The 27,779-nt window shown below is 35.9% G+C and overlaps 1 protein-coding gene across 2 annotated transcripts in view; it reads right to left on the bottom strand.

Annotated features, from left to right (window-relative positions):
• Positions 1-1,533: 1,533 nt before the first annotated feature.
• Positions 1,534-27,779, bottom strand: part of LOC125665584 (uncharacterized) — a 46,155-nt gene continuing 19,909 nt past the window's right edge. Inside the window, exons 8-19 of one of the 2 annotated variants that reach the window (XM_048898292.2) lie at positions 24,393-24,503; positions 23,771-23,910; positions 22,555-22,771; positions 19,851-19,922; positions 17,167-17,263; positions 14,905-14,970; positions 13,075-13,254; positions 9,919-9,944; positions 7,729-7,802; positions 4,996-5,064; positions 4,112-4,219; positions 1,534-2,632 (exon numbers count right to left, since the gene is read on the bottom strand). In XM_048898292.2, coding sequence (XP_048754249.2) covers positions 1,958-2,632; positions 4,112-4,219; positions 4,996-5,064; positions 7,729-7,802; positions 9,919-9,944; positions 13,075-13,254; positions 14,905-14,970; positions 17,167-17,263; positions 19,851-19,922; positions 22,555-22,771; positions 23,771-23,910; positions 24,393-24,503 — 1,835 coding nt within the window. In that variant the 3' untranslated portion in view covers positions 1,534-1,957. The remainder of the gene's footprint in view (positions 2,633-4,111; positions 4,220-4,995; positions 5,065-7,728; positions 7,803-9,918; positions 9,945-13,074; positions 13,255-14,904; positions 14,971-17,166; positions 17,264-19,850; positions 19,923-22,554; positions 22,772-23,770; positions 23,911-24,392; positions 24,504-27,779) is intronic. The other variant, XM_056152324.1, reaches the window with a different exon arrangement.

Here is a 27,779-nt window from a genome sequence, read left to right as displayed (position 1 = left end):
AATCTGCACTATATCAAAAGGCTTTTATGTAAATTTCAGCTCTTTTGGCCCAGTGGTTCTCGAGAAGAAAATTTTAAATTACCCCACCCTATTTTAGCATTTATCTTCCCTTAGCTGCAATAATGTAGCCCTATCCAATTTTTCTTTATTCTGACGTTTTCGGGATAGGGCTACAATTCCATAGGATCTCTGTAATGGTGCAAAATAATTTTATGAATAACCGATAATAAACTCTGTGTATTAGTCCCAAATGTTGTTTACACCAAAAGGAGTACTAACTTTGTGCTCGGGCATGTCTAATAAAGGTGTTTTTCATTAAGTATAATGTACAGCATGCAAAATTCTTCGTCTGCTCCGCCATGCTTGTTATCGCGAGATCTCGTAGGTGGATCTAATGAAAAGCCTAAACATTGACAATCAGCGCGAAAATGTAGTTATTCGAGCCACTTCGACAAAGAAAGGAAAATCATATTGTTGCAGAAAGAATTTACACTCTGCTGTTCGGTTTTTAACTTGATATTAAATTCAAACCTTTTCAATACCGACGAAATAGCTTCCGCCTCCATATTTGTCAATTGATGTAAATACTACCTTATATGGCATATGCAAATGACTTGACAACCGGAAGTTGAAACTTCAGTACATCAAACATGGCGCACAAATATGAATCGAGAAATTGGAATTTATCGAAATTGTTGAAAACGGTAGAATAGAGCCTCACAAATCTAAAGTTGCAGGTTGTAAATTTATATATTGACTAAGAAACATAGAATATCATTTTATTTACGTAAAGAAAGTCAGGAAATGTTTAGAATGAGCGCAAATGTTGCGGGAGTGAATCACTCCCGCATTTGCACCATTACGGAGATCCTAAGGAGTTGTAGCCCTCTCCCTAAAAAAAAAAAAAAAAAAAAAAAAAAAAAAATTCAGAGAGGGCTACATTATTGCAGCTAATCTTCCCTTTGAAGGGGGCATGGCCCTTCATTTGAACATACTTGAAAGCCCTTCACCCAAAGATGCTTTTTGCCAAGTTTGGTTGAAATTGGCCCAGTGGTTCTGGAGAAAAAGTCGAAAATGTGAAAAGTTTACAGACAGATGGACAGACGGACGGGTGATCAGAAAAGCTCACTTGAGCTTTCAGCTCAGGTCATCATCATCATCCATTTTGATTATCCAGGCCAAATTAATACCTTTTGCAAGAGTGAGGCCTGGCTGTCCTGTCGAGGTCGGAGTTTGTTTTTCCATACTTGGCGATCCAGTGGATCCTGTAGACTCTTGGTCTTGTTTTACTATCTCATCCCATGTCAACTTTGGTCTACCTGGAGCTCGATATCCAGTGTCATTCAATGTACGAACCTGTGATATCCATCCTGTACTACGCTCATCAACCATCTTGAGCATAGTACAGGTTGGATATCACAGGTTCAGGTGAGCTGGTTACTTAAAACACATCAATTTTGCCTGATTATTCTATCTAGAAAGTAATCAGGATTTTTCAAAGGCTGAATATTGATTCAGAAAGAGAAACTCGAATTTAACATTAAACATTTATTTTCAGATAAAATATTCATTATGTACATTCTAAATTCATAAAATGGCATGAAAAGACATAAAAAGTTCCCATGTAATTTTACACCAGGTCCTGTAAAATGTGTGATGAAAAATATTACTGTACAGTCATGCAAAATGTTACGAGAAAAGTTACACATTTTCTCTTAGAAAATGTTAACCTTTATATAAAAATATTTTCTAACAAAACAAAAGTTCAAATTACCAGTAAAATGCACATATCCCATTCACTTCTAATATTACCATTACTTGACACAGCATCGTGCGCCAAATTTATATTTACAATCATCTCATCTTGTGAATTAATGCAAACATTCTGTTTTTGTGTATCACATAAAACCCACTTGCTGCGCTGGAGGAATATTCCAATCTGAAATATTTCATATTTTTAGTACTTTTGATTTTCTGGTGGAGGCTGAGGTAAGTCTTCACTTGGTGGCAGTGGAGGAGGAGGAGGTTCCCCTTGGGTCATGGTATTAAACCCCCACTGGTACCCCTCAGGAACTGGAGGCTGGTACTGTCCACCATAGTAAGTATATTCTGGATATTGTGAAGTAGAAATGGCCCCTGGATATTGCGTAGTGGAAATGGCCCCCGAATATTGTGTCGTGGAAATGGTCCCCGGATATTGTGTCATGGAAATCGCCCCCTGATACTGTGTATTAGAAATTGCCCCTGGATATTGTGCCGTGGAAATTGCCCCCGGATACTGTGTCGTGGAAATCGCCCCCGGATACTGTGTTGAGGACATAGGATACTCTGGATTTACAGGATTCATGTGTTGAGATAGCGGATCTGTCACAGGCGGTACTCCTGTTGGCACGGTGCTAGTATATGGTATGCTTGGCATCATTTCGCTGATCACGGGCATTGTGGAAGGAACACCCTGAACGTAGGACGTGGAAGATGGAGCAGATCCATGCAGGGACATGGTTTGGACTGGCGGGGGTGTGGACTTGCTTACAGACCTGGTTGATGTTGAAGCTGCACACAATTTCTTTGAATCAGAACTCTTGGTTTGCACTGCTGTTTGTCCTCCAGAGCTTGAGAGACCAGATGTTAACTGTAAGGAAATCCAACACATTATCATATTCATAGGAATAACACGATTCACTTGTCAAAGAGCAAGAGTTTTTCCAAAAGGATATCTTAATTTCTTTTTTAAAGTAAAATCATGGGACATGATTGAACTAATTACAACCACAAATGAGTATATGTTTTGATCTTAGCTGTTTGTGCATGTGTGCTAGGGTGCTTTCCTCCATTGGGTAGCTTTTCAGCTTGTACTGTATAGAATACATGTATATCTCCTTGCGCACTGTACATTGTACAATACCTCCTTTGGAATATTTTTCAGCTGATACTGAATACCTTACCTCGTTTGGGACTGTTTGTGCTAGCCCAGTGGTTAGAAACACATTTTTCACAACCAGGATACCCAGGTAGATTTTTGTTCCCAGTGCTGTGTCAAACTTTTAACATAGGTAGAGATTGCTCCTTCCCCAGATGTCCAGCATTAGAAGAGAAGACGGGGGTCCCGTGTTACGGTAGGCGTTAGCATGATAAAATGAAGACAGGGATCATCTCGTTTTACGACAGGCGTTACCATGATAAAGAACCCCCCACTGCTTCAGTCCTGAGCATAGGTAAAACTTAAAACTTTGTGGATTTTTACCTAAAGCTGATGATGTCCCTATATCATTGAAAAATTCTTGAACTGGCCATAAAACCACCTCAAGCAAAAATAAAACTTTGGAGCATTTTTCAGCTTGTACTTTAAAGTGTGCCTCTTTTGGAACACTTTTCAGCTTACACTGTATAATAGTAAGAGAGACACCGTATAATAGTAAGAGAGACACTGTATAATAGTAAGAGAGACACCGTATAATAGTAAGAGAGACTGATGTATAGTCTCTGCTGAAGATCAAATCCAGGACCTCTGACATTACAGTCCAGTGCTCTACTAATCCAGCTAAAGGTTAACTAGGCAGAACTAGTAGGAAGGTCATGTATCTAACGCTACCACATTGTCCCCGTCAGAGAGAAGCATCCCGACTCCCGGAGTGCCAGCACCTATGGAGCAAAGTTCTGGAGGGGGGGGGGGGATCAGTTTCACCCACCGGAGATTCCCTGGGTCCCAACATTGGCACCAAATTTAACAGAAACTGTTTTATGTCTCTACTGAGGATTGAACCTAGGACCTCTTGCACAACAGGCCAGTAGTGTTCAAAGGTCCAGCTATAGAGGTAAACCTGTTCAACAGAGCTAGAATGATTGATTGATTGATTGATTGATCGTATCTTGTTTAACATCCCTCTCAAGAATTTTTCACTCATAGAGCTAGAATGAAGGCCATGTATCCAACACTACAACTTACTGTGCCTCCTTTGCAATATTTTTCAGTCTGTGCTGTATAGCTTACCTCCTCTGGAACATATTTTAGCCTGTAGTGTATAACTTACCTCTTTTGGAACATTTTATAGCCTGTACTGCATAACTTACCTCTTTTGGAACATTTTATAGCCTGTATTGTATAACTTACCTCTTTTGGAACATTTTTCAGTCTGTACTGTAATAGGGCCTGTGTCAGTGCATTAGACACTTGTAGGGCCATGGCAGCATCCTCCTCTGTATTAATCATAGTCTGGGACTAAAAATAGACATAGCACAGATAAATTAATCATAGCCTGACACTGAAAATAGACATAAGTAACACATTGTACAGAATCATTGAGCATTCTTCCTGCATCAGGGCAAAATAAAACCGCTCACTTTGTCATCTATAGGCTTAATGAACACAATATATTTCCAAGAACAGTCAAAGATACCAGAGTAACACATTGTAGATTGGTTACCAGAGATGGTCAAACTTACCAGGGCAAACAGCATCTCGGTGTTTGTAAGAGATGGTCAAACTTACCAGAGCAAACAGCATCTCAGCTGTTGTAAGAGATGGTCAAACTTACCAGAGCAAACAGCATCTCGGCTGTTGTAAGAGATGGTCAAACTTACCAGAGCAAACAGCATCTCAGCTGTTGTAAGAGATGGACAAACTTACCAGAACAAACAGCATCTCGGCTGTTGTAAGAGATGGTCAAACTTACCAGGGCAAACAGCATCTCGGTGTTTGTAAGAGATGGTCAAACTTACCAGAGCAAACAGCATCTCAGCTGTTGTAAGAGATGGTCAAACTTACCAGGGCAAACAGCATCTCGGTGTTTGTAAGAGATGGTCAAACTTACCAGAGCAAACAGCATCTCAGCTGTTGTAAGAGATGGTCAAACTTACCAGAGCAAACAGCATCTCGGCTGTTGTAAGAGATGGTCAAACTTACCAGAGCAAACAGCATCTCAGCTGTTGTAAGAGATGGACAAACTTACCAGAACAAACAGCATCTCGGCTGTTGTAAGAGATGGACAAACTTACCAGGGCAAACAGCATCTCGGTGGTTGTATTTCCAGGGGCATCTGGCGGGTTAGCTTCCTCCACTGTTTTCTGTAATTTATAATCGAAAATAATTATTCAACAAGATAAATAGGATTGAGCCACAGAATATGCCTATTAATAACCCCTCCTTAACCCTTTCCTTCATAATAACACCTAATAATGGACGCTTAACATGATCTGCATGGAGATGCTTAAAAAAAACAAACCCGCATTATATTTGTATAAAAGATAGTTTAAAATTTAGCGAAAAAAGTAACAGACATCCCAACTATCTAGCTCTCGAGATATAACATATCAGTACCCATTTTTGCCGAAAATGAACGAATTTTGGTCCGATTTTTGTAAAAAGAAAATAAATTCGAGTTATTAAAGGTCTATGTGTGTCTTTGATTTTATTATTTTTTTAATGCAATTTATTCTTAAATAATCTTATTTTGAAAAGACAGGACGTCCAAACATATTCCCGTGACCTTTAAAAACAAAAGTAGAATAATTTCCATTCATCATGCGGTGGATTTTTGATCCGCCTCCATGACTCGAAAGGCAGACATCATCTGCATTTATTGGGTGCAGATTTTTATGGCAAACTAGGTAACGCATTAATTGTTTGACTGGACATACATGTATTTATTAAATCGCAAAGAAAGTAAAAGTTTATGAGGTTAAATGATGCAAGAAGTACTGAGGACTTACTCAAACCCGGATCCCCACGGGTTCATATATACAAGGGGGAAGGGGGGGTCGAAGGATAAGTTGGTAGTTAATTAGCAAATGAAAAAAACCTTTCTGCCCAATCTTCGAATTCTTAAATCGTAGGGGGGTGGAGGGTTATCCTTCGCTACATGGGTTCGATTAATAATTTTAAGCCTATTTTTTTCTCATTCAATACTACTATCAAGAATATGGGGGGGGGGGGGGGGGGGGATTTCACTCAATATATCCTTATTCGCATATGAAAATAAGTGCCTGGGAAAAGCAGTTACATATACCACATTGTCTATACATGTACTCAAACAACTTCCCAGAGTCCGTTCTAGATTTGGACTGAATGTCGGTGCATGCAATGACATGCCCACTGACTGATGTATTTTCATTTATCAAAGATGAACACTATATGGAGAGAGAGAGTTGGTACTACTTTGTTGACCATTTAGGGGAATGTAAAGATATAAACATGGACACATTTTTGTGAGGCTTTTAAATACATTGGACGCATTTTTGTGAGGTTTTTAAATGCATTTGCTATATGAAATATACCATCTGAAGTTACATGCATATTACTTGACGTGTTTTACTGTACCCAAGAAAATGATATCCCATTCATGCAACATAAATTTGTATCGTTTAGTATATGTACATTTACCACACTTTATTCAATATATTTTGTAAATACCCACAGCATATTTTATTCGTATATACTGTAACATGTATATTGCATACACATGTAAGCAGACCTGTTATATAGTCCTTGGTGTACATGGTATAACAAGTAATTTTATCCGACTCAATCGACGTTTTTAATCAAAGTGTTAATATTTATGACCAAAAAACAAAACCAGGAAAAAGAAAATTCAAAAGCCATTTTATTTTTCATATTTCATTTGAATAGGAGGACATCGAACAGCACCTTCGAAAATATGATTGCGTTCTACTGAACAATTTTTGACAAATAAACGCATTATTTTCCTCACTCTAATTAACACAAGATTTTTCCGCAAAATGTCTATAACCACGATAAAGTTACATGTAAATGAATTATGTATTTTCCATAGCATGCCAGTTTTCAATTGTCTTTGATCTCAATGAGTATTTTTATATAAAAAGTCGAAATTGTAACTTTTAGAAAAATATTCTAGAAGAATCAGGGGACTGTAAATCCTATAAGGTCGATGACGTTCCGAAAAAGCGACCGTCGGAAGATAGCGTCAGAGTTAACAATGCAATATTGTAACGTTATTTTCTCAATATCAGCAACAAGTAAATGGTACATGTTATATATGAATGAAACGAGAAAATTATCACCTTTCTACCTGCAAAATATGATCGGTTTTTGAAGCGCGGCCAATTTTAGCCAATAATGTCCCTTGTTCTTTAGACCTATGCTTAGCGCTCAGAGCCTACACAGTGAGGGTTCTTTAACGTGTTTATGCCTGCCACGACATGATTAACTGACAAGAGGCCCACCCTGGGGCCTGAAGCCAGGGTCATGAATTTTACTTTTTTGGTAAAGGGTTCATTGCCTATCATTATTATGTCAATAGTTTGAATGCTTGATGCCCAGGAGTAAAGATTCTAAATCTGAAAATTACATTAATTTTGATGGCGGCCACACTCCTAGGACCCTGGGAAGCAGGGCCCATGAAATTCACAATTTTTTTTCCTTTTGATTTATAGATGTATACCAAAATTGGTTGAAATTGGTTCAGCTGTTCCAGAGAAGAACCTGACGGTGCAGGACAAACAACTGACACGAAAACCGACAAAAACAGATAGCAATCCGTCGCTAAAGTGACTCCGGTGACCTACAACAAAGACCTGCATAATAAAGTGATGGAAAGACACATAATGTCCCTTTAGTATGCTTACACTGATAGTGATATGTTAAACAAAGATCACTCCAGCTCACATTATCCACTGCACACCTGATTAGCACACTGCAGGTCTTCCACAACTACTTATTGGGCCTATGCTTATGGATTTGTTAATCAGTACCTTTTCTGTAACACTTGGTTGAATACTCGGTTGAACACTCGGTTGAACAGGATGAACAGGATGCCGTGTTTCAACTGAAAGAAAAAAATCCCTTTTTTCACAATGTTATGGTTATTGTTATGAATAGTATAATAAATGGCCATACCGGGTATTTCTGATGATTAATAAAAAAAATTAAAAATCTAGAGTACAGAGTAAGAAAATTTGATGTACTGCTCACTATTAGTATATTATCAAATGGTATAACCCTACATTTTAAACCAATTATAAATCATATACATGAAAGTTCCTGTGGGGATCTGGGTTTAAAAAGGTACTCAGTACCCCTTGCTTGTCGTAAGAGGTGACTAAATGGGGGAAGTCCTTTGGATAAGACCAGCAAAAACTGAGGCTACGTGTCACAGCAGTTGTGGCATGATAAAGACCCCTCCGTGTTGAAAGGCTGTAAGCACCGAGCATAGGCCTAAATTTTGCAGCCCTTCACCGACAATAATGATGTCTCCATACGAGTGAAAAATTCTCGAGCGGGACATTTATTTACATCTTGTTGAGAATTTTTCACTCATATTCAGACGTCATCAGTTGTAAGTGAAATACCACAAATTTAGACCTAAGCTTAGCGCTTAAGCTCCTGAATATATGCCCTAAAATTTGAGAAAAATAATCCTTCATTATTTACTCGTGGGATAGAGAAACCTCTGGAACAAGATTCGCTGTCTAGGAGTCTGCACAGCCTCATCCTAGATCGCGAATCTTGTTCCCCATCCCACACTCATACTAATGAAGGATTTTATTAACGTCAATGGAGGTTACCTACATTACACAGTGGTATGTATTACGTCGCCAGCTGACATTGCTAATATCACAAACACGTAGGATGTATTAATATTACTAGTGTTGAAAAATCGGAAAAATATCATAATCGATAGTCGGTCATAATCAGAAGAACTGTATCGATCAATGATTGATATAATCGGTATTTACATGTAGTTAATGTTTATTATTTTTGGGGTTATTTCTATTTAGTTTTATGGATATGTGCAGCATACACACTAGCTGGTGTCACTGAATTCCCACTTTTCAATATGGAGTTACTCTGACTCTCCCCCTCACATTTCTCGATATAAAAGCGGGATTAGATATCAATTAGTGTTCAGGCGACAATCGATTATGAAAAATAGAATCAATAATCAGAACCGAAGAGCCAAAAACGATCGACAATTGTTTCATCACTATGTATTACGTCAACAGAAATTTCCCAGTCACATGGTATGCAGAGACTCGGTGCAAAAATATCAAGAGGCATGTGATCTAGAAGAAGAAGAAATATCTACATATCTGCTTTATATTTTTAATTGAGACATGTTTCAGAAATGGTAGACTGACATATAAACCAGTGATCTGAAAAGATTGTCAAGATACTGAATAAGCAGAATTCTTAACAAGGATTTAATTTTGGCACTATTAGTGACAGTGTTGAGATAACTAAAATTGAATATTGCTAATATTTATTCCATATCGGAGGTAGTAGCTATGTTTCTTGGAATTATAAAGTCACTAAAATCAGCTCTCGTTAAAATATATCTACCCATAATTTATGGAAAAATCACTAGATTTATGTCTCGCTAATAATACCACTTATACAGTATGCTTGATAGACAGGAAAGTCAGACCTGCAAACAGAGTGCCTTCCTCCTTAAAGGTAACTCATTGAAAGGTTAAAATACAGGTAACTCATTAAAAGGTTAAAATACAGGTAACTCATTGAAGGCATCACACCGGTAATTGTCCAATCAAAATGAACTTAGTCAATTGTAGTTCCATATATTTAAAGAAATATCTTTTTCCTTGCGCGGTTTTTCTAATTTCCTCTTCTTCTTTTCTCTTAATTTTTGTACCCCTGATTAGGAAATTTTGTGTAATTTGTAGAAATAACCAAGTGTATACAAAGGAACTATCTGCTGTTGGTAGCATTCAAAAATGCCGCGTAGGGTGTTGTTTTTCTGGTGTCGGTAGACGAGATAGGTAACATAGAATGTTTCCGACTGCGTTATTTGGCATCAATTCTGTAAATTGATTTTTAATGATTTTTTTTCCTCTATAGTAATATATAGTGAAAATAATTACCGGTGTGATACCTGAAAGGTTAAAATACAGGTAACTCATTGAAAGGTTATACAGGTAAATTACCTTGATGGGAATTTTGACTGGCTTTTCTGAAAAAGAAAAATAATCAATATTCTCCATTTGCCAAAATTATTCACATCAGGATACAAAATGTACACAGATATCCAACTATAATCTGCAGAATTTACATATATACAAGTACAAATATTCACGTTCCCACTATTTTGCCTTTGATCACACAATTGTAATGGTGTAGGCATACTCGACATGGAGTTTGATTACACTATTGTAATGGTGTAGGCGTACTCGTCATGGAGTTTGATTACACTATTGTAATGGTGTAGGCATACTCGACATGGAGTTTGATTACACTATTGTAATGGTGTAGGTGTACTTGACATGGAGATTGATTACACAATTGTAATGGTGTAGGAATACTCGACATTGAGTTTGATTACACAATTGTAATGGTGTAGGCATACTCGACATGGAGTTTGATTACACTATTGTAATGGTTTAGGTGTACTTGACATGGAGATTGATTACACAATTGTAATGGTGTAGGCGTACTCGACATTGAGTTTGATTACACTATTGTAATGGTGTAGGCATACTCGTCATGGAGTTTGATTACACAACTGAGTGTGCAGTGTTAAGGTAACTCCATACTCGCAGTTTTATCTGATACAAGTTTAAAATGTGTATTTATTTCCATTCATTAGAGTTAAAACTAACAAATTATCAAATAAGATATATACATGTAGGTCATCACACTTTAAGATGTGAGATATATACAGAATCATATATCAACGTCAGAAAATTGCAATTTCCCTTAAACAGCGTTATTAAAATTCCATATAAACTGGTTATGACGATACAGTAGCATTCATAACAATTTCATGAAACTGTATCTTCACAAAAATATACAAAATGTCTGTAAAAAATAAAGGGAATCATCTCATAATAAACTTGATAAAGAAATCAATAGAAACAGAGTTATTGCCCTTGGATTCAATATTTTGAAACATATCATTGATTATTCCTCAATAACTTAAGACTTTTGAAATATTTTATAATTAACAAATTTTTTTACAATAACTATAGGAAAAGACTCCAACAAAATTGATGTTCCTATCATGAATAAATCTAAATAAATAATTGATTTTGCAAAATCTGATGACATCACATCATATAATTTATACTAAAATTTTATAATCCTTTCATTTTTATTCTTTAGAAAAAAGATTTCTCATTGTGTTTGCTTAGAGGCACATTCACTAATTATACTTCGGGGTCCTCTGTTGATGCTATCTCCCTATTCAGTATAACGGTACTTTTATTAAACAAATCTGAGAAAAGGGGTTCATTTTCCCACCAGCTATTTTGAAGCTGTTGAAGAATATATACTATTAGACTGATCTTCTGTTTAGTAAGTGTATTTTTTAAAATATATATATATTTCGCAACTTGCAATACTGTACACTGTATTTGTGATTTCCTGTCAAGTTAAGGTGGTCCATTTAAGAAAACTTATGAAACAGACTAAAGGGGCATGGACACCATTTGAAGTGAAAATTTTCAAAGTTAATTTTTCTATTTTTAATGTTTACAATGTTTTAGTAAAAGGTATTTCTAATAATCAGCAAAAATTTGAATGTCAGTTGTTGAGTTACAAGAGAGGTACAGAGCCCACAATTTTTGTTATCTAATACAATACACATACGTGTACATGTATCAACAATGCTCAAATAATAACACACGTTGCAAGCCAATTTCTACTCAACTATTTGTCAAGAATAACATACAGTAGGGACTAGAAGTAAGATAGAATGTAACTCAGTCTGGTCCTCCACAGCTAAAACCTGATCAATTTCTACACCGAGTAATACTTTTTTACTGAAAACTTCCCCATTAATTTCATCACCTCTCCCAAACTCCCCGTCGAGGCCTCATTACGTCACCTACGAATAGACCTCTCCTATGTGACGCAGCACAATATACAGATCTGTATATTGTGAGTCCGCGATTATCACGCAGGCAAATAACACTAAAGAAGTAGTTCGAAGTTAAAAGTTTGAAGATATTGATATTAAGAGCATTAATATAAAAGTGTGGATTTTATTTTAAACATAAAATGATCAAAGATCATTAAAAAGTAGGGAGACTCTGTTCAAATTATTCTGTAAAGTAATGAACCTGATGTTTACGTTCTTGTTTTGAAAGTTGTTTACGTTTGACGTTATGTTTTTTCGTCATTCTACAGTGACGTCACAGCATACGCGGCCTAAGAAATCGCTATCCCATAATGCCTAAGTGGAAGAGTTTGGTTTGTGAGCAAACGAACTCTGGTGGAAGTTTGCACCTCTCCGTGTTCTAAAACTTTTCTGGAGATAATCATTGACATGCTTCAGCTCTCTGAATGGGTATGAAACTAGATTTTCGTCCTGTTGATTGTACTGTAAGTCGTTAGTTTTCATGGGAGTATAAATACCGTGGTATGAAAATTCAGATTCCCAAACAAACAAGAGAGACTGAAGTATGATAAGAATGACTCTTCAACCACGCCATCAGGTCTTCATATACACGTTCGAATTTTTCAAACCTTGGAGACTTTAACCCCATAAAAAAAGGATTTTACAGTATTTCGACATATTTCTTAGAGGAATATTTAATTGTTTGAAATGAGATGACAAAGGTGGAGAAATAATCATACGTCATTTCTTCAATGCAAAAATCAAACAAATTTTTCAGCCAATCAAAATCGTCATAATTTTATCGATACAATAAAAATATTAACTGATAATGAGATTTAGTAAAGTCTCGCTTGAGACTGCGAATCATTTAACCTTGGTGTAGTTTTCCAATTTCACATAGTTAAGGAGGAATTCTACACCAGAGAAATGTGATATGGATAAAAAGTGGAGAATATTTTGAAATTGAAAACTTTCAAATTTACTTCATTTAGTCCAGAAATGCAGTTTTAGTAGAAATCGATCCGAAAAAAATTTAAAACCCCTTCTGCACTCGAACCCACGATCCACAGTTCAGTAGTCGACGTGCTAACCTACTGAGCTACTCAGCTAGGCAATCATTTTTTAAATGAATACACAAATATTGCTGATATTTATATTTTCATCCATATTCTAAAAAGGAAGTCAGCCATCATGGCGATGTAGAGTACCTCCTTAAGCACTACTGAATGATTTTTTTCATTCCCACCTCTTCTGCTGTCTCTTCCATTCCAGGAATTCTTTGAAGAGATCTTTGTCCTCCTCTTCTGACTCCGCCTCCTTGGCGACATCAATGTTGGGGGGTCTCATGTCTGAAGTGTATCCCATCTGCCGGGGTCTCTGAGTGGCATGGTAAGGGCTAAACTGGTCCTCCCCACCAGGGTATCCTCTGAGAGTTTAATACGATGTTACTTCACATGTTAATTAGCATAATGTAGCTTATTTGTGTTTGTGATTGGTGTTTTCCCCTACATTTTCTAGACAATTGAATGAGGCTTTCTAATATCATGGCATCAATATTGATACTGGTCTACAATTTTGAATATATCCCTAGCTCTGGTGCTGAACAAGGAGACAGAGTGATGGGTGTCATCTATGAGCCACACTAGTAGGCACCTCTTATTCTACAGTTTCATCCTACAGAGGATTTTAAATTGACAACCTTATAATCATCTCTTTTGTCTTTGACAATAACAGGCCTTGAATGTACCTCCTCAAAGCTAGAATTATACTTTAACCCCTCAGACTTCAAACTCTATTCTAAATTAAGTTTCAAACTCTCCTTTAACCCTTCAAATCTAGGTCCTTATCTTCATTCCTTGATGAACTCAATTCTAACTCCTTAATTCTAAATCCCTACTTTCATCTCTCAATACTAGAACTCAAATCTAACTCCTCAAATCTAAATCTGTACTTTAATACCCCAATACTAGTACTCAATCTAAATCCTCCAATCAAAATCCCTACTTTAATCCCCCAATGCTTGAACCCAAATCAAACTCCTCAAATCTAGATCCCTACTTTAATCTGTCATTGCTAGAACTCAACCCTAACCCTCAATTCTAGATCCCTACTTCAATCCCTCAATGTTAGAACTCAAGATCTAACTCCTCAAATCTAAATCCCTACTTTCATCTCTCAAAGCTAGAACTCAACTCTAACTCCTTAAATCTAAATCCCTACTTTAATCCCTCAATGCTTGAACTCAAATATAAATCCCTACTTTCATCTCTCAAAACTAGATCACTAAAATCTAACTCCTCAAATCTAGATTCCAACTTTAATCCCTCAATGAGTAGAACTCAAATCTAGATCCCAACTTCAATCCCTCAATGAGTAGAACTCAAATCTAGATCCCAACTTTTAATCCCTCAATGACTAGAACTCAAATCTAGATCCCAACTTTAATCCCTCAATGACTAGAACTCAAATCTAGATCCCAACTTTAATCCCTCACTGACTAGAACTCAACTCATAGCTCCTAAATCTATCCTAGCGCTTAAAGCTGTAAGCAATTTCAATACTTCGCAGTGGATCTGGATGCAATATGTCGATTTGATTTTTAGCACCCAATTTTATCGCCTTTTAATCTTCTTCGTGGTCTGTTTTATGTAATAAGTCCTTGAGAACATCATAGTTAGTATAAAGGTCTATTTCAAACCAGTGTATTCCATTTGACACACTAACTTTCCATCAAGAAACACATTTGAGCAGAGTTATAACATCAAACTTGTTCTGCATGTGTTATATGCTTTTATCTATTGTAATGCTCATGTACATGTACATGTATGCTTGGTGTTATAGAACCTGAATGAAGATCTTAAAGTGCACAGATGATTTGAATGTTGCACGATAGTATTTCAATGGAAAAGTTAAAAAATTCTGGATTGATATATCAGGAAAAAATTGCTGGGATAAAAGACCAATACTGTTTTTAGTGGGTTGGTCACCAATGCCAATTTTTGGCCTGGACAGGCAAAGTCAATTTTTAAATATATGTACTTGCAAGAATCAGTGGGAATTTGGTAGGCTGACTGACCTCTGTATGCCCCTGTGGTTGTAATCAAACACATCTGTGTGGCTGACAGTATCTCCATAGCACTCACTGCAATAACAACAACCACAAACAGTCAAACACAGTTATAGCAAAGACAGGCAATAGCAACAACCACAAACAGTTAAACACAGATATAGCAAAGACATGCAATAGCAACAACCACAGTCAAACACAGATATAGCAAAGACACACAATAGCAACAACCACAAACAGTTAAACAGTTATAGCAAAGGCACACAATAGCAACAACCACAAACAGTCAAACACAGTTATAGCAAAGACAGGCAATAGCAACAACCACAGTCAAACACAGATATAGCAAAGACAGGCAATAGCAACAACCACAGTCAAACACAGATATAGCAAAGACAGGCAATAGCAACAACCACAAACAGTCAAACACAGTTATAGCAAAGACAATCAATAACAACAACCACAGTCAAACACAGATATAGCAAAGACAGGCAATAGCAACAACCACAAACAGTCAAACACAGTTATAGCAAAGACAATCAATAACAACAACCACAGTCAAACACAGATATAGCAAAGACATGCAATAGCAACAACCACAAACAGTCAAACACAGATATAGCAAAGACAGGCAATAGCAACAACCACAGTCAAACACAGTTATAGCAAAGACAGGCAATAGCAACAACCACAAACAGTTAAACACAGATATAGCAAAGACACGCAATAGCAACAACCACAAACAGTTAAACACAGTTATAGCAAAGACACGCAATAGCAACAACCACAAACAGTTAAACACAGATATAGCAAAGACACGAAATAGCAACAACCACAAACAGTTAAACACAGTTATAGCAAAGACAGGCAATAGTAACAACCACAAACAGTCAAACACAGTTATAGCAAAGACAATCAATAAGGAATTACTAGTTATAACAAAGTGATTTTCATTCCTCTCCTTACACAAAAATAAGCAAGAATCCCACTGCATTTTAGTTAAAAGTATCTGATTCACTAGCCCCATAGGCTATGAAATCTATAACAAATATTCTGTTCTGCATATCTAAGTATTCAGCAGCAGTATAAAACGAAATATTTTCTTTTAAGCACACAAATGAACCTGATAGTGCTTATATTGATGAAAGACTTTACATAATAGATGTGCAGTTATAGAGGAGAAGACTTTGGAAAATTAGTAAATTTTTGTAAATTTGTCAATTTTTAGCAGATTTTGCCCCACCCCTAAGGCCCCAGGGGTGCAGGAGTCCTGAAATTTACAATTTATGTCCCCTTTGTGCCAAAGATGTTCCATACCGAATTTAAAAAGAATTGAAATGGTAGTTATCAAGAAGTTGTTCAATTATCAACACATGATGGACGCAGGTTAGGTGACCTAAAAATGCCAATGCACATGAGGTTCGATTCTTTGAAGGACCATAATGTTTTCGTTATTCATCGAAATCATTTGGTATTCTTATTGTAAATGTATCTTGGTACTTGATTCTTAAAATATCCTATAATCAATATTACAGGTCAGCACATGCATGCAATGTGCACTAAATTCTGATTCTTATCATATGATAATGCAAACATTATGAAATTCTTAGTAAACGTATTCATCCTATAAAGGCACTTCATATCACAGTAAAGTTTTTAAAAAGGTTCGTTATTTCTTGATTAATAATCTCAATAGTGTATATTGATTTATTTTCAGTGGGATTCACATTTAGCAACTTTGGCAGAGAAGTAAGAGAGATAATTCATGGTTGCAATGAAATATTAAAATTTCTATTAATCACACCAAATATCACAGATAGAAGATATTTCTGGTGTCTTACCTGGTGCCCAGCCCCCTGGGATGTTTTGATGGGAAGTCGTATTGATTCTGTGATCTTGCCTAGTGCCTGGCCCCCTAGTATGTTTTCTGGTGTCTTACCTGGTGCCCGGCCCCCTGGGATGTTTTCTGGTATCTTACCTGGTGCCCGGCCCCCTGGGATGTTTTGATGGGAAGTTGTATTGATTCTGTGATCTTGCCTAGTGCCTGGCCCCCTAGTATGTTTTCTGGTGTCTTACCTGGTGCCCGGCCCCCTGGGATGTTTTCTGGTATCTTACCTGGTGTCTGGCCCCCTGGGATGTTTTCTGATATCTTACCTGGTGCCCGGCCCCCTGGGATGTTTTCTGGTATGTTACCTGGTGCCTGGCCCCCTGGGATGTTTTCTGGTATCTTACCTGGTGCCCGGCCCCCTGGGATGTTTTCTGGTATCTTACCTGGTACCCGGCCCCCTGGGATGTTTTGATGAGAAGTCGTATTGGTTGTCAGATGGTCTTTTGTTGTATCCTCTGTCATAGCTGGGGCCAAAATTCTCTGTAATAGTTGACAAAATAATTTCTTTTAATCCAATTTTAGAAATTCAATGTAAAATGCATCATGCCTTCATATATTCAGAGTGATTAACACCAACTTCCATTATCATTTACCAACTCTGAATAAATATTTCTTGGATGATGTAGAGAAAAACAAATCATTTTTCAATAAGAGTGACTCATTTTTCATTTGAATTAAAACCATCACAGCAAAGAGATCTAGACCTACATCTAAATGTTTATCTCCTCCCAACATAGTTTGTCACGATTTAGCTGCAGATAGCTAAAGTTCTGCAGCTAGTATAGTGACATTTGGGGGGGGGGGGGGGGGGGGGGGGGGGGGGGGGGGGGGGGGGGGGGGGTGCAATACGAAAAATACTGACTAACACCGGAGAGATCTAGTGGGTGAAAATTGTACTTAAAGGGTAGCTAAATCACTATATTGACCAAGAAAATGTCCCTAATTGCTTTACTATATGATAAGATAATTTAAAACATTGAAATATTTATTAATAACAGGTAACTTGAGCTTACAAAATGATCTCTGGTCTGCCATCTTTGATTACAGCTAGCTTGTGTGCAATCAATCAATGCTTTATTCTCATAAATGTACAGTCATACATTACAGAGAGGAGGTTGGAAAATACAGAATACTGCATATACAACATGTACAGGAATAAATATATTTATATTTACTACATTTGTATGTATAAAGTAGAGAAACATTGATTCAACAAATGAACATTACCACTAGACCAAGTTATATCCTAATGAAATTATTGAAGCTACGTAAGGTCCACATTTTTCTTTACAACAAATAGAAATTTACATAAACTTTTCAGCAGTGCAAGATTTGTTGATGAAAATAGTTTGTGGAATTTTATAATATTTGGATTCTTTGTTAGATTTTCAGACAATAAAACTTTTCTGGCATTTGTTAAATTATGCTGTGTACACTCAAAAATGTAATGATATTCATCTCCTACTTTGTTTCGATTACATAAATAACAAAATCGTTGACTTCTAGGAGTATTATTCCATCTTCCATACTCAATGGGTAGTTTAAAATTATTACATTTAAATTTACATAAAATTAGTGTGTATTTTCGAGGCAGAATAGTGAGATAATTCTCGAATATCAGGCAATCTTTGAAAAGCCTGTAATTTAAACATTTGGGAGAACGATAAATATTACTCCGCCATTCTTGCATAAATTGGTCTATTAATATTCTTTTAACTTCCTGTTTTACCCAAATTGGATTATATAGAGATTCTGTTGTCCACAAATATGAGAGTCCACATTCATTCAATATATTTCTTATAGATTTTAACCATTTGATGTCTGTTTTATAAACTAAATGATATATTTTAACGGACAATTTATCAGTGTTACTAGGGAAATGAAGTTTTGCCCAAAACGCTATGCAAGACATAGTTGATAGTCATTATAGTGATGTGAGTTGGCATCTTGCAATTTCTATGGTCATTAGAAATATCAAATACAATCCATCTTTAGGTCAATTGCTGTCTGACATGTTTCATACCAATATGCATAATGATTTTGATTACGGATTACTTAGTTTACATGATCAAGATACAGGGTTCATGGCGGGTGTGAACAATTAACAGGGGATGCTTACTCCTCCTAGGCACCTGGTCTCACTTTTGTTGTGTTCAGGGGTCTGTGTATATTTGTTTTTCTCTAAGTTTTGTACTCTTTATAGGATTTATGAGATTGTTCTCTGTTTTGATCACCTTTTATCTAAGATTTCCCAATTTATCTTTAGTCAAATGTTGGAAAAATAAATTAATATATTCACCTTAAAGGCAAGTAGATGTGAATATACCATTTCATTTTTTTTTTCAAAATACATACCCTGACCCAACACAGAAGAAAATGAGAAGGTAGAATATATGGCCCCCATTTTGAAAAATCATCATGTACAAAAATGTAAATCATTATAAAGTAACCCTGACCAGTCTATCTCAAAAGAAATATCAGTTTTAAGTTGGCATATTCCAAGTTTAGAGGAAGGTCACAAAGCTAATTTAATTCAAACATATTTCAATGATATATTCAAAAGGATTATGAAACAAGCATAGCCTCTGTAGGCCCTCTCCCAAGGTCACAAAGTTAATGAAAATTCCAAATTCTCTCATTTTTTTGGTTAAAAAAATGGATTTGAAGCATACATTGCTTCAAAAATTTTAGAGCACACATTTGCCTATATTCTCAGAAATGTCTGTACTTTCCAATTTCAATGGAGTGAACAATGAATGAACATAGAGTAAACGGTGAGTGAACGATTAATGAATGGCGAGTGAACGCAGAACGCAGCTTGGTGAACAGTTAGTAAATAGTGAATGGTAAGCAAACACCCAGCATGGATGGAGCAAAAGCATGAGTGCAAAGTGAGCATTTACAGTGAACAATCAGTCAACACACGATGAACACAAGATGAATGATTCATTTGGTCAGGTTATCTTAGGTGTTTCCCTTTCATTGCACTTGTTCTATTATCACGTAAATATGCAGAATTCATTACATTTCTAGCAGTGTATACAATCATAACCCAGGACAAACTGACCTTGTCTGTTGGGGACAGGAGTCATTCTCGGTTTCTTCTCTGGCAGAGGTGGCCCGGGCTTCGTTTTCAGGTCTGCCCAGGAAAAAAAGTCAAATCATGGCTCAAATTACAAAAGAATGAAAAATTACTGCACTCAATGAAATTGTTAGTGAAAGATCAAAATTAAACTGCATTAAGTTGTCTAACTTAAAGATTATCATTTACTTTCAAATTGATAGATTTCCTCTCTCAATAGTTTACAAATTAAATATTAGTAAGTCAGATTATCTGAACAGAGCTACATTTTCACAATTCAAGAAGGGTAGGTGTTTCATCTGTATGAAGATGTGCAAAGGAAATACCTCAAACACTATGTCATCATGCATAAAAAGTTACTTATTGTCACTCACGAGCAGGTACTTTTAATAGTTAAGAATCGAAATACACAGGTGAAATGAAAAGGTTACTCCCGGATGATGCATGAATGGCAAAATGTATGAATTTATGTTGTTCCTTAGTTAACATATAAATTTACAATGTACCAGAACAAAATAGCTTCAGTTTCCAATGAAGTTTTTGGGAGGTCAAAGGTCATAATGTTAGACTAAGGATTAAAAGAGGGACATAGATTAGATTGTATCTTGCTTAACGTCTCTCTCGAAAAATTTTCACTCATATGGAAACGTCACCAAGACCAGTGAAGGTCTTCAAATTTAGACCTTTACTCGGCGCTTACGGCCATTGAGCAGTGAGGGTTCTTTAGCATGCCACACCTACTGTGAAACGGGACATCCGTTTTTAAGGTCATCTCTAAGGACCCGTGACAATCACACCAAACGAGGTCTGTCGCAGCCGGGATTTGAACCCTGGCCTTCCACATGCAGGGTGAATGCTCTAAACTCTAGGCCACAGCAGCGGTAGATTAGATAAAAACATATGACCTGGAGTAACAAGAAACTAACAGTAGTTTAGAAAGGGAGACTACCTCATTCATTTTTTAAAAAAACTATTAGCAAGGTGTAGCATTGGAAATTCCTCAATGTTTAAAACTTTTACTTTGACTTTGTTCCAACGAGCTACATCAAAGGCACATCTACATGTACACGATAGATAGTAGGTACAAAAACATTCCTTCAGACAGATGAAGATAGGAATTAGTCATCCTCAGTCCAAAAATTTCACAGAACACAATATCCTTAAAAAAAAAATCTTTCTGGGTCACTGCGTTCTCGTGGTGAACAGAGGGTGGTTACTGTTCATATCAAATGCGTATAAAGATAATAGTTGTAACAATGGTAATTTAATTCTTAAATCAAGTTTGAACTTTGTCCAGTGGTCACATGTGGTACTATAACAAGAGCAACGCCAACGTGGCATAATACGCCCATAGATTTTGCTCAAGGAAAACATATTTTAGTGGGATTCATATTTTAGTGAAGTTAGCACTGTCCTCTGTGAGCTAATTCATTATTATGCTTGTAGAAATGGATATCAAGATATAAAGAGGGATAGCCTTAGAATGCGCTACTTCATAAATATGCTAATATACCACACACGTTTGCTTGAAACAGTTAGTGCTAAAGTATAAGTACAGGTACAGTATACTGAAATCCTGCTACAACCACCTTGACCTTTGACCTTGAGAAAAAATAGGCTTCCTCCACTTGGAATAAGGTATATGCGTATTAAATTTGACACTCCTAGCCCCAACAGTTCGGTCTGTATACCTACAAGGTTTTCCTACTAAGTAAACCTATGACCTTGTCCTTTGACCTTGAAAAAATAGGCATCTTCCTCTCATCATGGTGATCAAATATACCAAGTTATAATATCCAGGAGCTTACGGTTCGGTTTGTATCCTGCCCACAAGGTTTTCCTAATAAGTGATACTATGACCTTGACCTTTGAAAACAATAGGCACCTTCCTCTCATCATGATGATCAAATATACCAAGTTATAATATCCTGGAGCTTACGGTTCGGTTTGTATCCTGCCCACAAGGTTTTCCTAATAAGTGATACTACGACCTTGACCTTTCATCTCTGACCTTGAAAAACAATAGACACCTTCCTCTCATCATGATGATCAAATATACCAAGTTATAATATCCTGGAGCTTACGGTTCGGTTTGTATCCTGCCCACAAGGTTTTCCTAAAAAGTGATACTATGACCTTGACCTTTGACCTTGAAAAACAATAGGCATCTTCCTCTCATCATGGTGATCAAATATACCAAGTTGTAAAGTCCTAGGGCTTATGGTTCAGTATGTATCCTGCCCACAAGGTCCAGACAGACAGACGGACGACGCCATACCATAATACGTCCCGTCTTCGACGAGCGTATAAAAAGGTATAACCTTAACTCACATGAGGTCTATTAATTTCAGTCTTATGCATCAAGTAGGAATAGAAGAATACCAAGAACCAAATGATCCATGTGTGAAATGGTGTACGAGTTAACTTATTTCTTCATTTTCTCTTCAATAGAAAGTAGAGAGGTCAATGAAATGGCACTAGTTTGTAAAATTGTAAACAATGATTCCTTTGAAATATTGTAAATACTCAGTTTTCATTTTAAAACAAGTGCCATTTGTTGACATGAAAGAAAATCCCCAATGTGTTCTATTTTTTATGCTATTTTTCCCAACTGAATAGATATCGGAACCATTCCTACATGGTAGGTTTAATAACTGTTCCAGTGAACTATGCATTTTGGAATTCCAACCTGATATGAAAGTGTCCATCTTGATCCCGGACTGACTGAGAAGGTTTGCAGCCACGGCCTCTGTTGCTGAGTCAATCTCCAGTTTAACCCGGATTTTCCCCTGACCATCTTTCTTCATACAATCAGCAGCGAACTCCTCTGCTGAGGCATTCTGCTCCGACTTCTTCTTTGATGAGTTCAATGCCATGTGCTCATAAATATCTTTATGGTGTTCCCTCTAAATAAATATCATTTTTTGCTATTCAAAAATATTCAAATTCGAATAACTACATTTCCAATATTTTTGCCTTTGATATTTTTACAACTTGTAATGATAGCCATTTCCTCATGAAGTTGTGAAAAATGCACCTATAATTCTTGATAAATATAGTACGTCTATTTTAACAGCTGGGAATTTTGACAGAAAGATTATTAGAATGTAAATATAAGAAATAAATTTCATTTTGAAAAATTCCATTTCTTAAGTAAAATTTGATATATATTGCAAGTTCAATTCATGTGTAGAAAATCATGATTATCATACCTACAATAGAAGACTGCAAATTATAACAATTTAAAAACCTTAAATTTTTTATTGGTTCCCTGGGAAACTACAAACAATATATTCAAACTTTTAAGAAAGATTAAAACTTATCTTATTTTGAAATACGAAATCACACCCAATACAGTTTAATTTAAATAATTATTCTCTATTATTTCAACTTCCATTTGTTCAAAAGTGACAAAAGTTCTGTATTTGACGCCTGACCAATCCAGTTGAAATGCTAATTTTTGTGAATGATATTCTTTCAAAAAACATAAGAGCAGAGCTTTGGCCAAGGAATGTTTTTTTTTTTAAAAATCAAACTTAAGATAAACCTATGGCATAAATATAAAGTTTGTCCAAGCAATCATTCATTGTTTTAGAGAAGAAAAACTGAAAAAGAGCCAAACATTTTGAATTCTGATGACATTTGGAGAACAGAAAATATGCATTTTTTCATCTACATTTCAATTAAATAATAAAATACTTTCTTTGTTGTTTCATTGGGTGATGAAGGTAGCAAGCATTGCAAAAAAATTTCATCTCCCGTGTTAGCATCTACATTAAAAAATTATAATAAATTTCTCAAAATGTATACAATACTTACTTTCAAATCCCCTAAAAACTGAATAATTATTCAGAAAACAATGTCCAGCGAGATAAAATTAAAGATCTGAGGGCATGAATACGTACAAAATAATTGAGACGATGTTTGAAGCCTGTAGCATGAGAGAGGACAGTGTTCATGTCGCATTTGGATTCACACAGATTACACACGTAACTCGGCCTGGCCGTCGAATCGGCTTTCTGGAACTCCGTCACATACTGTAAACCTACAAAAAAACCAACAACATGCCTTTGAAATACTGTTTTCATTGTCTAATCATTTAAAGCAACATAAAATTTGACCATGCTAGTACACATCTATACACACAAATTGACATACACAGCCAGGATTATTGTGTTATTAGATAGATTTCATACAAAGATCATTGAATATACATAAATCAAAATTTTCGTATATGACTAACAAGATTATTGAATGTAAATCAAGATTTCTATATTACAACATTTTACAAGCCATAATTTTACAGGGGCCTAGAATGGCTAATATTAGTAGTAGTCCTTTTCATGGTACAAGAGTATATGGTATATGTTTGTGGAATTTTATCACATTGTATTTCTCCATAGTTCATTTGCCTATTGTTCACAAAGAATTTGAATTCAAGAACATGTCGTCCACAAAACCGTAAATCAAGCTACCATGGACATTTACCATCTTGTTTATAGAAATTGATTTAGTGTATCCATTTACCAACAATGGGCAGATCCGACTTCCTGATGATGTGTTCCACTTTCGACGGACGATTGGAACATTCCACTACCATTTTTTTCTTTTTATTATCTTCCTTTCCATCGCCCGACTCTGTGTACAGCAAAATTCATAGATTTAAATTAAATACTACTTCTGTGTTTCAAAGTTTTGCACTACATAGGATCTTGAATGAAAAGTGCCACTTCATATTTTCATAAATCAATGTACAATCTAAGGATTAAAACTTACAGTATTCCAGAAAATCTGATATGTTTTAAAAACGAATCAGATTTTCTAGTAAAACATCTAGACTGAATTTTTATCAAATCAATGTAGAAATCAGGCCTCAGAACATGGTGATTAATCTTTTTTTTATGGCAATTGATCTATTCTTATGGCAATTGATCTATTTTGCCACAAAATCAATCAATTTTTTTTTTTTTTATACACATTGATAAAACTTCTTTTATAATGTATGCTAGAAATACATAATATCATGGCCAGAGACTATTTTGGCTCATGTATATTGTTAAAACTTCTTTCTTACTGAATGAGCTAATACATGTAACATGAGGCCCATGGGCCACAACCCTAACCCGAGTCACCCTGGTCCTGTTGTACTTCTGAGGACTGTTTACCTTCTATACTGCCACAAAAAAAATTTGAAATATGTACCCTTACCCCATTAAAATATGTATCATAGCCCCACCCTTACCCCATTCAATGGCCATGACTTAACCGAACTTAAATCATACAACATCGGAATAATTCAATATCAATATCCCATTTATTATAAACTTGTCAATGGTTCTTAACAAGATTTTTAAAGATATATATATGTATATGTATATATATATATATATATATATATACAGTATAATTTGTCCAAACCGGCCTCTGAGTACTCCGGCGCTCTGTCAATTCCGGCCACAAAATATAGTCCCTAACATTTCTTTAACAAATCCTTTATCAACTAGTTCTAATTGTAACGGGGACCGTTACATATGTTCCCCAAACCTCCCCCAATTAAAAAGTGATGTCCTTGTGAATCTATAGCAAAAAATCATTTTATTTTAGCCTTTAATTACATGGAGTACGTTCAATATGGTCATTTCAGTACCAAAAAATGAAAGAAAGCGTTGCACGCGCATACACGCGCACGTGTGTATGATTCCGAATTTTTGTTGATGTCGTTCAACAGGCATTTGTAGCATATACCCACAGTGTGAATTTCATAACGTTTCCACCAAATATAAGGAAGTTATAGCGATTTTAAAATCGTCCAATCAGAATTCAGCACACGTGCATGCACGTGCTGAGCAGTAATTCTAACCACAGCAATTTGTAAGGAGTACCAAGACACATCTAAACCATTAATATCAATAGAATTTCATGAAAAACAAAAACGTTATCGTCCTTTAAAAATTGAACATTTAAAAAACGTTGCACGCGCATGCGCGTGTACGTTGGCATTTTTTTGTTACACCAATATATAGATACACATATTGTCTACGTATGCTGTGAATATCACCTCATTCGCTTCATAAATAAGATAGTTACAAACGTTTTAGTATTATCCAATCAAAATGAAGCGCACGTGCATGCGCGTGCAAATTGGTAATTTTGACCATGCAAATCAGTTAAGGGTCTTAATATCTACCTATGATATGAATTTCAAGCCATTTCAATGAACAACAAAAAAGTTAGACTGATTCCAAAGTTAGTGTACAAATTTTGTAATGCGCGTGCACGCGCATGCGTGCGCGTGCTGACAAAATAACTATTATTTTTCATATGTACAAATGATATACTATCATCCTATTTAAGTTTTATATCGCTTCCTCCAATATTCTGATTTTCCATTTTTTGTACCAAAATTGCAATGCACGTGCGCGCACTTGCATGCACGTGCAGACAAAATGACTATCACTATGCACATCTACAAACGCTATACTATCATCCTGGAAAGTTTCATATCGATCCCTTTAAAAGTTTGTAGTTTCTGAGAACACTACCGGACAAAAAAGTACCGGAGAAAAAGAATAATAATAACTAGTACTTATTGTAACAGGGACCGTTACAGATGTTCCCCAAACATTCCCCCATTTAGCAAGTGGTGACATTTATTTCAGTACAAGTGGTTTTGACCATTGCAAACTGTGAAACATGTGAATATATAACTATTTTATAACGTTCAGTCCATTTCATGCTAATACAAATCAGTTATAAAGATCTGAGAGTTTTGTGCACGTACGTGCATATACATAATTCCACCATCTCGATACATTAGAAGTCTTACTATATGAGTACAAGAGAAGTTTCACAACTGTTCAATGAAAAACGAAAAATTAACGGCAACTCAAAACCACAAAAACCGAAATCAATACACGTGCATACACATGCGCGTGAGTATGACACAGCAATTTTGTTGATGCTGTTCAATAGACATTTGAACAAGATACTTACTATATGAATTTGGTATTGATTGCATCACTCATAAGAAAGTTATTGAGATTTCAAAATCGTCCAATCAGAATTAAGCGCACGTGCGTGCGCAGGCAGGAAAGTGATTTTGACCCTAATAATAAATTGAAAGGTACCAAAGATACCTGAAACCTAAATTTCAAACCTATTCATTGCAATCTCAAAATGTTATAGACCAATACTTAAATTTAGACATCAAAAATTACAATGCATGCGCATTCACGCGCATGCAATTTTGATTATGGAAAATTTGTTGACACCATTTCATAGGCATTCATATCATAGATCCTCAGGGTAAATTTGAATTCATTTCAGTTTTTAATTCAATAGTTATGACCATTTTAGTACCCACAAAATGAAAGAAAAGCTACGCACGTGCATACACGCGCACGTGAGTACGACCCAGCATCAATGTTGGAGTCATTCAATAGACATTTGATAGATATACTTACAGTATAAATTTCATATTGTTTCCATCATTTATAAGAAAGTTATGGCAATTTGAAAATTGTCCAATCAGAATTTAGCACACGTGCATGCACGTGCCGGATAGTGATTATGACTGTACTCATTTGTTAAGAATATCAAGATACATACACAATACAAGTTTGAAAAGATTTGGACAAAAAACAAAAAAGTTATGGTCATTGAATTAATTGAATATTCAAATGTCAATGCACGTGCGTGCGCATGCGTGTTTTCAATTTTTATAACATAGATTTGTAGATATTTATAATCTTTCCCTATCCTGTAAATATCATCAAATTCTCTTAATTTTCATGAAAGTTATCAACGGTTTTGTGTTATCCAATCAAATTGAAGCACACGTGCATGCGCGTGCAGAATTGAAATTTTCACGATGCCAAATGGTTAAGTTTCTCAAGTTATACCTGCAATATAAAT

The sequence above is a fragment of the Ostrea edulis genome, chromosome 10, assembly GCF_947568905.1.
Source record: "Ostrea edulis chromosome 10, xbOstEdul1.1, whole genome shotgun sequence".
Classification (NCBI taxonomy): Eukaryota; Metazoa; Mollusca; class Bivalvia; order Ostreida; family Ostreidae; genus Ostrea; species Ostrea edulis.
Note: the sequence above shows the minus strand (reverse complement) of the source record. Positions and strands in the feature narration are given on the sequence as shown.